General features: G+C 38.7%; 1 protein-coding gene across 2 annotated transcripts; it reads left to right on the top strand.

Annotated features, from left to right (window-relative positions):
* The first annotated feature begins 2,580 nt into the window (after positions 1 to 2,580).
* On the top strand, positions 2,581 to 10,054 carry dcaf8 (DDB1 and CUL4 associated factor 8). Of its 2 annotated transcripts, none has more exons than XM_026313825.2 (13): positions 2,581 to 2,839; positions 3,356 to 3,429; positions 3,538 to 3,630; positions 3,928 to 4,565; positions 5,028 to 5,168; positions 5,302 to 5,396; positions 5,635 to 5,745; positions 5,862 to 5,992; positions 6,579 to 6,686; positions 6,839 to 6,969; positions 7,227 to 7,346; positions 7,614 to 7,730; positions 7,927 to 10,054. In XM_026313825.2, exons 2-13 carry the CDS (start codon positions 3,393 to 3,395, stop codon positions 8,032 to 8,034), a joined length of 1,830 nt encoding a protein of 609 aa, XP_026169610.1. In that variant the 5' UTR covers positions 2,581 to 2,839; positions 3,356 to 3,392; the 3' UTR covers positions 8,035 to 10,054. The 2 variants fall into 2 exon arrangements, with proteins under 2 accessions (XP_026169610.1, XP_026169608.1); XM_026313823.2 differs by having other exon boundaries at positions 3,925 to 4,565.
* The last annotated feature ends 1,186 nt before the right edge of the window (positions 10,055 to 11,240 follow it).

Here is an 11,240-nt window from a genome sequence, read left to right as displayed (position 1 = left end):
GAACTTCCCCTTCCTTTCTATGAAATTCTTCTCTGAGATGGTCGTAGCTCTCATTATTATTTTTAAAAATCTAGACTTCCCCTTACTTCCGAAGTGAGCCTCCAATTTAAACACTTGCAAGATCTAATAAAACAAACTCTGCCTTTCTGATGACTCTATTTTTTTTAAGGGGTGTTTTTCGATTCCGTGTTGGTTTGAAAGCTTTAGTTGGTGACAGACTTGTCGCATGTCCACCACCATTAGCGCTAGAAGTTATGGCCTAATTACTCATTTAACGTCGCAACTTTGTGAACTCCAGGTGTTTGCAGCAAATAAAGCTATTAATATGAGAAAGTTGTCATCGTTGTAAGTGAAGGTTGATAAACAATTAATCATGGTGGTGTTTTATTTTAGTTCAATTTGATTGATTAGTTTTTAACCTCAGAAAGAAATATGCTCTATAGTACATAATTAATGAATATTCATACAAAATATGAGAATTGATAGAACATAACATTTGTTGAATTCCCAGGCCTGTGTTGTGTCAGTTGACTGAAATATTTAGTACTTGTATGTGCTACAGAGTAATTATATTCTCAGTTGATATTCCTTGTAGATTATAAGAAGCTTTGACAGGTGACTATAATCTTAGTCCTTTGTAAGTAGTGTGCTAGGAAGCCGTGATCTCTAAGTTTTAATACAAACAGACAGAAAAGAATCAACGGGTCTAACAGAGAGAGAAAACGTCCTCCTGCTTGGGATTTACTGATTCACTGTCATTAAATGCATGACATAAACACAGGAAGGAAGCTGAGGGATCCTGTCTTGTTTTACCCGGAGGGAGAGAACCAGATGTTTCCTTATACACTGATCCGCCCCAGTGAACTTCGTGTAAAAGCAAGTAGGTTAAACTGTAAAACTTGTCCCAGTTCTTACTGACATGCAAAAAGAATGTTACGGTCCAAAACAAATAACAGCACTCGCCCTATGCTGTCTACAGTTTCAGATTATTTAGCCAAACTGTAGCACAACATAGCTGGTAATGGCTGGTCAGTGTGAAAGTCAAACACATTAGCGTAGCCTTACAAACACAACTAGTCAGAAGTGACACCTGCAGCGTTATCAGTCCCATAGTTAAGTTTAAATGATAATTGGACATTATAATGAAAGAAAAACTATATCACAGTAATTCAGGTAATTTCTTACTTTAGACCTTAGTTACAAACTTTAGTAAACTAAGTCAAGTAACTGCTCCAGAACAAGCCTGGTTCCATAGCTCTGAATCTCTGTCCATAGGTCTGTTTTTTCCCAGATACTGATTTGCAATGAAATAGCAGTCAAAACATCCAGTCCCTGAAAGATCCAGACTGACTACTGTACTGTTGCATTTTCAATTTGTTTAGGAAATATAATACAGGTTTTACTTTAATCTTAGTAATGTTGCTGTGCGTCAGAATTTAGGTTTAAAATAAATGTATATAGTTTTGTGTTAATGCATTGCATGTTCCTTAATCATATCACATGGCACAAGTAGGTTTATATGGTCATGAAAATTAATCCACATAAAAGATATATTAACATGAAATGTATCAATCAAATGAACATGTAGAATGTGACAATGTATGTAAAACTCACAATATATTATCACTTTATGTGGTAGTTCCCTCTAGCTGTACAGAGCTGTAGGGTTCAGCATCCTTCAGTTCACTGTGTCAGTTTTACAGCCTGCAACTCTGCTTTTCTGTTTTTTTCTCAATGTTCTCATCTACCCTGTTTCTAGCTGCAGCAGGAAGCTGTTTCAACAAGGGAAGGCTATTAAGCCATCTGTACCATACTTATCCAGCACAACTGATACTGATACTACCCCACTGTAGCTGCTGAACATAGAGGAGCATATTTCAATTGATATTTTGTTAAGGAATTGTTCAGCAGAACAGAGCTAAAATGGGAATGAATACAAAACTTACATTTTTCAGGTGTCTAAAAGCATATAATAATCACCTAGGGGAAATTCAGGTATTGAATATATAAATAAAAATGTATTGAAAATTTCAATATATAAATAAGTGTTTTGAAAATAGAAATATATAAATAAGTGTGTATGCCACAGCTTTATATGGTCATTATAAATATAATATAATATATGTCAATATTGAGCTTACAGTATGTTCCACTGCATCCAAGTGATCAAGAAATAAAGAATGCAGGTTTAAGATTTGTTTTACTAATTATTTGGCCTTGTCTTGAAGAAGGTTCCTGTGTCAAAATGTTTTAAGACTACCATTTACTGTTGGTGCTAGTATGTTGTGTGTTCCTGTAACCACTGTGTGCAGTTACTGTAAACATTGTTTGAGTTGAGTGGAAAGAATAGGGAGCCATAGCTTAGCAGCTCACCTACAGGGTGCTGCCAGCAAATTAACCCAAATAAAAATACGTCATTAAGAAAATAAATGTTGAGATGATAGAAAAGGATAAAATAGTGTGGAATTTGTACATTAATCTCAACGCTTGGTGACTTTATTTTTATTCTTTTTATCTTTATAACCTGTTTCTCTTTGTAAACTTCCGGTGAAAAAAAAGAAGCGAGCACGACACCGGAAATGGAAACACAAAAAAAGCAGCTGAACCGTCAAAACATAAACAGAGCAGCTAACCTAGCGTGAATGCGGCTAGCTTGCTGTATAGTCTGTTTCTTACACAAAGCTTTATGCACTTATTCCTAATGTCGTGTGTTTTCTCTCAGAGAATTCCTAGTCGGGAGACTTAGCTCAACTGCTAAGTAGCGAGGTGGCGAAAATAAAGCTGCAATAAAAATTGGGACTAAACTAAGAAGTACGCCTCGTCCGGCCTTCGAGTAGAGGTAAAGCTAGCTGTGCTAGTTAGCCGCTACCAGCAGTGCTAGCTGCTTGACTAGCTGTTTTGTTGATTGTTAGTATTTGTGTTAGACAGAGGCATTTTAATTTCGATATTTGATAGCCTATCACATGCTAGTTAGCATTAGCACACGTTAACAAGTGTACTGAGTAGCGGAACAGTCGTATTGTAGGGGACAATGCACTGTTATATATTAGATATCGCAAAGCAAAATAGGGCACTAGTCAGGCCTGTGAGTCGGCTGTGACGCGAGGTGGCTTGTTTATGTGGGTATGTGCAGCCGTAGATAGGCACTAATATTGGCATTGCTTTCAGTTTGGAAGCTGCGGAGCTAACAGGTTGCTAGCTTAAGCCGCTGCGTCGGTACTTGAGAGCAGTTCATTGAGTGCAAGCAATGATGTCGGGCTTAATGATGCATACAAGAGATCCCTTTTTATTTTGAGCACTGTGCGGTTTGTTTAATGAGCAACTTTAATACGGTGTTTGTGTGTGACACTCAAAGGTTCTCCCTTGGGTCGACGCAGGACAAAGAACACAGAATGGCTGAGGCTGACGGCAAATCCACTGTGCTTAACGGTAAAGGATCAGCCCGAGAAAATAACTTACTATTTATACTCGCCATAATTATGCGGGCTGTCATCCTCCTTACGCCTGACAATCAGACAACATGTTTGGTTTTTCTAGGTGGCTCTGAAGAAAAAGAGCCCGGAGAAGATAAACATAAGGATGGGGATGCCTCTGGAAGTAAAGGACAAACGCAGTTGTCTTCAAATGATGGTAAACAGTTCAGTTTTGAACAGCTCCTTAAAATAATTGCACTACTAACTTTTTAGGTTGTTCTAGAAATATTGAGTTCTTTTGTGTTTAACTATGTAAAAATTTAAATACATATATTTTTGTTTCTGGCATGCTCTGCTAACATAACATTCTCTGCATAACATTGTTAGAATTTAGTTTTCTCTTATTCTTGTAACCTAAATTGACCTTTTAAAGCAGGTGTACATCTTTTGCTGAATGCCCTAGAAAGATAGTCTTGTCTTATTTGTATTCTGGAATCTGACTTTATTTCAGCAGCTCCCACAGAAACAGAAGAGGCACCTGGAGACAAGCCTATGCCAGACGTGGAAGGACAAACAGGGACTAATGGAGAGGGAGAGGAAGAAGATGACACAGACAGCATGGATGGCAGTGGCCTCTACACCCTTACAGAGGATGGTGACAGAGAGAGTGAAAGTGGCAAAGAGAGGGGAAGGGATAAGGATGATGGGAAAAGGGCAGCTAGAAAGAGGAATCGACCGAGTGGCGGCACCAATCACTCCTCCAGCTCAGATGAGGATGACGATGAGGATGAAGAGGAAGAACAGAAAGATGATGAAGACGATGATGAGGCTATGGAGGCATGGCTGGGAGCAGAGCTCCGTGACCTCCGTGGCCCTGTATGGCAGGCAGTACCATCACTGCGCTCCAGAGAGATTGGGAAGGACTCACACCAGTTTGTGAGGCGTGTGTGTGGTGCCCGAGGCCTCGTGCAGAGGCTCGAGCTCCAGGGCCGCTTGGATAGGCACACAGGCTGCGTCAACACATTACACTTCAACCCCTCAGGTACTCGCTTGGCATCAGGCAGTGATGACCTGCGAGTGGTGATCTGGGACTGGGCCATCCGCCGTGCTGAGCTGGAGTTTGACAGCGGCCACAAGAGCAATGTCTTTCAGGTAATGGAAAACAACAGGGCTCCAGCTTTTTATTATTTCCGTATCTATTCTATCACCTGTTTTAGAATTATTTATTAGTCATTCACCTGTCATAAATTCATATTGCTTGCCAAAGATGTATCAATTTAAGTTTTTATAGAAATCATCTTATTTAGCGAATAAGATATTAGGTGCTTGACAAATTGATTAAATAGCCAATTGGATGTAATTGTTGATACGTTTTTTTCTCATTTCTCATTTAATGGATGCTGGAAATGGATATCAACTGACAAGGCAATTTCTCATCTCATTTATCTTTTATAAAATCTTTACCACTTCACAACAAAGAAACAAATGGATGACTAAAGTTTAGTGATGGTTATAGAAATTATGTGATGATAGTGTCACTTATAATTGCATCTTATAGACAGGAACTTCAAATGAGTTTTCTCCATTTCCCCTCTCTGAACTTAATGTACATAGGCAAAGTTCCTGCCTCACAGTGGAGACTCCACCTTGGCTATGTGTGCTCGAGATGGTCAGATCAGAGTAGCTGAGCTCTCTGCCACACAGCGTTGCAAGAACACCAAGAGGGTAGCACAGCATAAAGGTGCAGCACACAAGGTGAGTATTTGTTAGCAGCTGGTGTTGTAACAAATTGCAGCACTGGTAAAAATATTTAAAACCCTGATAGCCTGATGATTAAGTACAGTCTGTGTGTGTTTTTTTTTTTTTTTTCTATGTGTTTTTATTCCAGCTGGCCCTTGAGCCAGATTCGCCTTGTTCCTTTCTGTCTGCTGGAGAGGATGCTGTGGTGTTTGGTATTGACCTGCGTTTAGATCGTCCTGCGAAGTGAGTGATGTTATTGTTTGAATTTAGTGAGCATCTTAAGTGTACTCACCACAGGATTATTTTTTCAGAATTTTGTAACTTTGTAGTGTTGCAAATATCCTCTCTTTGAGTCACCGTTGGCAAACATCCATTTTTATGCATGTTCCTCTTTATCAGTTGCCCTGTTTTAACTATGGTTCAGAATTTTTGAGACTTGCTATAGTTGATGCATGTTTTTCTCCTCACCTTTCTGTGGCAGTAAACTGGTGATTGTGAAGGAAGGTGATAAGAAAGTCGGGTTGTACACAATCTTTGTCAACCCAGCGAAGACACACCACTTTGCTGTAGGTGGGAAAGATCAGTATGTGAGGTATGAAGTGATTTACTATGGAAATCATATATCTTTTGATATTTCTTACTGTTACTTAGATAATGCTACTTGTTTTCCTTTTTTAGTTTTCTCACTTTCTTTTCACTGATTGTTAGGATTTATGACCAAAGGAAGATTAATGAGAATGACAACAATGGTGTACTGAAAAAGTTTTGTCCTTCACATCTGGTATCCAGTGAGTCTAAAACCAATATAACCTGCCTTGTGTACAGCCACGATGGCACAGGTAAATCATTTCCACATTATACACATTTTCAGAAAAATATTATTATAAACTATACCTTGTATTTACTTGCCATAAGCACAGCAAAAATAGAGACATGGAATGGCCTGCATACAACATGTACAGATATAATTTAATATCTCTCTGGGATGATTTAATTTCCTTGTAATCCCTATAATCCATTTTCAATGTTATGTTTGAATTAGATTTGATTATGTACTTTCATTTATAAACATGTTGTATAACTATTTATTGAAAATAATGAGCCTACATTTGATATTCACGACTCCGTTTTTTATAATGTCAAAATGTCTTTCTTATTCCAGATCCAACCATAATGCAACATCATTGACAATCAAACATAATTTACTCTTCTCTCACTGAACCATCACTGTACTTTTATCTTTACAACTTTTTAGCATCAGTTAAAGAAATTGATGTAAAAATAATATATATTTTCTGACATTTTCAATTTGGCTAAGTTTAACAGAATCATCTCTATGTAGTGAAAAGCCAAGGCCATTGTCTGCCTTTATGGCATTTAAATATATTAAGCAAATTGTAATTTGACCCCATTTTGTCTGTCTAGAGCTCCTGGCCAGTTACAATGACGAGGACATATACCTGTTTGACTCCAACCACAGTGATGGGGCTGACTATCGTAGGAGATACAAAGGACACCGCAATAACGCCACAGGTATTAAATTCAGTCACAAGTTAATTTATTGCATTAATAAACAAGTGACCTTTGTGCGCAGCCATTGGTTTAAAAATTAGACTTCAGATATAGGCCAACCTTACAAGCATTTGCAGTCAGCTGGGCATAACTCTGTCACCTCTTTCTCACAGTGAAAGGGGTGAACTTCTATGGGCCATGCAGTGAGTTTGTGGTCAGTGGCAGTGATTGTGGACACATCTACCTGTGGGACAAGTATTCTGCTCGTATCGTACAGTTTATGGAGGGAGACAAAGGAGGAGTCGTAAGTCAAAGACACAAAGTAAAAAATCTAGTATATATTTGTTTGACTTAGCACTGATTACAGTTTCTGCTTTCTGTTGATGCAGCTAGATACTATTTTGGATGCCTTATTTTAATTACACTTACCATAAAATGGGAGGGAGAACCTTTTAAATGTCTGTTTATTTGGATTTTCTGAAATGATATAGACAGCCTAAAATTTCCCTAGATCTTCATACTTAAATTCTCTGTTCTTGTCTTCACCCTCAAAAATGACAGGTGAATTGTCTAGAGCCGCACCCCCATCTGCCAGGCATGGCCACCAGTGGGCTAGACCACGACATCAAACTGTGGGCCCCCACAGCCGAAAGCCCCACAACACTCAAGGGTCTAAAAGAGGTATTCCTTTGCATCTGTTTTGCTCTACCTTGACATTTGCTTCCAAGTCTGAATTTTTTTTTTAATAGTTAACTGGCTTTTGTTGTGATGCCATATACGCTGTTGTAAAGCTATGTGCAAATGAAAATGCTACTGTAACATAATAGTAATGGTTGTCAAAACTCCGAAAAGGAAATGCAGAAGTAATTTTGTTTCTGAGACACGACTGGTGCACATGCATGCTCTTTCTCCCCACATTTACAACTCTACGATGTTATCTCTGCCCAGGTGATGAAGAAGAACAAGCGGGAGCGTGATGAAGACAGTGTGCGCCATGGCGACCAGTACGACACCCAGCTACTGTGGTTCCTGATGAGACACATGAGGAATAGACGATCCCCAAGGGTGAGCTTTCAAACACAACAGTAAACCTTTAAATATTAATTATGTTGCTGTGTTTGGAGTTGAAAAGTCATGGACATTTAACCACAAACAGGATATAATAAAAAGATTTTTGGCTAGAAGCAGAATTACTATTGGTGCATGCTGTTTATCTGTCTCAGTTGCCTTTTCTTTGTTGTTCCTGTTTGGCTGGATCCAGGCCCGTCGTGAGGGTGCAGAAGCAGACACAGATGAGTCCTGGACCTCTCCAGATTCATCTGATGAAGAGGAGGGGGGTCCAGACCACGTCCAGTGCATGTCCTCCTGAGCCACACATACATATTTACATACAGACATATATACACTTTATTGCCCTTAAATTGATGCACATAGGCAAGCACTATTGATACACTGGCACACTCACACTGATGAGCCACAGGGGTGTTTTTTCTTTTTCCACACATACTCATACACACATAGTCTCATACATACACATAAAAACATACACTTTCTTAAACGTACTGTTTAACAGTACCATGACAGAGATGCTTAACGCCTCGTTTTCCAGCAGTGTTCAAATGGCGACTGTATACTTCCAGAATTATTTTTGTGAATTGTATGAAGAGGTTTAGTGAGCACTTACATCCACGTAAACCACTTGGAGCCACTAGTTGTCCATACATTTTCTGTATGCTCTGCCTAGTCCCAGAACAATGTACTGTGTGTATGGCAACAAGCACCTCCTCTTTAGGCAACCTGTAGAAAGCTATACATCACCAGCACACAGTCCCAGTCCCCTCCTCCTAGTCGCACACCTCTTGCTTTCTGTGGTGATGAAGAGGAGTTCAGCAGGGAGGAAGGGCGTGAGCTCATACCCTCTAACTATCAAACCATCATCCCCTGAATGTGACTTCCTTTAACGTGAACTATGAGAGGGAAATCCCATTGCCCCTCACTGCATCGACCCAGCTTCATGCTGATTTCTGGCCCTGAGCTTGAGCAGTTAGTTGCATTTATCACACCTTAGCTCCCAGAAGACTACTAAATTTTAACATGCTGCATCACCCTACATACTGCCCTCAGCTACTCCCCCCTTCTCTTTCTGTCACCCTCCCACCTCATTAATGAGTGCACTTTGAATCAGGGATGCTTTAGTTTGAGACACAGACAAAACGTGCACTGTGTGATTTTTGCTTTTTTTTCTTTTTATTGGGAAGGTAGGGCTGTTATCTTGTATCGCTCATTGAAAAGTGCACAGTGAAATTCAATTTTGTTAGTTTTGTTGAGTGGGGGGCAGTTTTGCACTTAAGCACTTCTGGGCTGAGGAAGAGGAGGTTTTCTTTCCTTCCACCAGCCTTTCTTCCTCCTCTTTCCTCTTCTTTCCCCCTCACTCTCCATCCTGACAACCATCTTTGACAGAATTTTCTGTTCACTTTTCTCAGTGAACATGAAAATGGTGTGGCAGATGGTTTTCAGCATGTGCATAAGAAACAAGGACTTATTTTGGACTCTTTTGGGGAACTGTGTACTGTAAAGACTCAGAACTGACCTGGATCAGTTGCAAATCAAACTTTGACTGTGAGACAATAAGACTGAAGTAGCAAAGGACTCAGTTTGTTGATGCAGGTCCTTTAAAATTCTCTAATGATGCTAAATGTCTCAGATCAATTGCTGACACTTGAACCAGGTCAGGTTTTCACAGCCAGCACACCGCACACAAACTTCTGTGGTGTGTTATTAAAGCTGTCTCAAAGAGAAGGACGGGGGGGGGGCAGGGTCAATATGCTTGCCAGTCATTTGTTGTGTGAGAGCGATAAAGTCAAGCTTTTTCTCATTTTCTATGAGAACTCTAGTTAGTTGAATTTATATGTACATATATAAATATATATTAAAACTGTAAAAAAAAAAAAAAAAAAGCAAATGCTGTTTGACTTAAAAAAAAATATGTCAAAACATTTGATTGGTATTGATGCAGAGGTTTATATTCTATATGAGTACAAAGAACTTTTAACATTCAAAGTTGACTTGAGGTGCCCTTTCTGTTCATTTTTTCTTTTTTCTGAATGACATCCCTCTGTTATGAACAGAACAGCTGTCATTTCAAGTATTAAGGTTTTGAATCTCTTTCTTGTAGAAGGAAAAAAAAACAGTATTTCCTTTCAAGATCTTGATCCATCAATTGAGAGTAATATTTGAAATTTTCCCACTGGTTATTTTTGGCATCTTGTATACATAAGGCTTTGAACATTTGATGAACATTTTTTCCACCACTGCCTAATAATGCATTATACCAATTCAGTTGGAAATATGTACAATTCATGCAATAAACAAAAAGACAGTGCTCTTGATGCGGTTCCCATTTTATGGTCTTATTAGCAGGGTTTGATTATTAGGGATTTCTAAATACTCATAATAGTACCGTGAGGTTATAGCATGCACCAACATTACTTACAAAAAGCCATCCTTGCATTAAATAATTTTTTTTTAAATTGGGGAAGAAAATAAAAGTGTCCAACTAGCTGAGTGTTAAGATGCCCCAAGAAGCCCAAAAAGCATATAGCAAGTGGCATATTTTGTTAGATCATGGTTGTGTAGTAAACGCTCAGGTCTCTTGAACTCCACCTCTTTGTAATACAGGCTTTCTGTTCAGAAATTATTGTCCCAACATGAAATAACAGATTCTGAATTTGGAAAGCTCACCTAGAGCTACAGAAAACATTATTAGTGCACTATAGAACAAAACTTTATCACAAGTGGCAGAATGCCCATTTTAAATCTGTTTTAATGCTAGGATTGCTGTTATTGTCACCATCCATCTTGAAAATGTCATGGCCTCCATGGTCACAGTAATAATTCTATTAACCACCGGAGAATAGCAAAAATTTGTATGGCTTGTTTTGCCATGCAGCATATCAAAAGTGGGTACTGACTAAGATCCAGTGTTTGATACATGACCAGTGCAGCCTGATTTCTGATACAACTCCAGTACATCCCCAACTTTAATCTCTCCTCAAGATTGCCATTAGGACTTTACAGTTTATTAAAGAATTCTAAATCAAAATTTAAAAAGAACAATGTGATGTCTTAAGTAACTCTTTAAAATAGACTAATGCTTACTGACAATATATGTGTTATTTCAAGCATTTAAAATAAAAAAAATAATTTTATTCAGGAGATGTTTTGACAGGTCACATAGTAAACTTGCCTTGTGCATGTCAGCTATGACATTTTGACAAGTCACAGGTCCAAATGTGAGCTGTGAAAAAGACTTGTTTTGAACTTCCTTCTTGCCCCTGGTTGTTTCCAGTGTGCAAGCTGAAGAAGGCACCCATCCAAAATGTGGTGTTCAGTTAATGATTTCAGGTTTCTGTGGTGCCAAGTTGAGCATTCTGCCTCCAGATAAGTATACAGGAGCTGCAACATACAGCACTGGTTTGTAAAATTGATTTCTAAACATCTGGAAATCACAAATCAAATTTCTGCACACATTACATCAGTGCAGAGCCAATTTTGTTTCATTCATCTTATCCTTGT

This window comes from Mastacembelus armatus, chromosome 17 (assembly GCF_900324485.2).
Source record: "Mastacembelus armatus chromosome 17, fMasArm1.2, whole genome shotgun sequence".
Taxonomy (NCBI): Eukaryota; Metazoa; Chordata; class Actinopteri; order Synbranchiformes; family Mastacembelidae; genus Mastacembelus; species Mastacembelus armatus.
The sequence above is the reverse complement of the archived record's forward strand: the minus strand, read 5'-3'. Positions and strand labels throughout refer to the sequence as shown.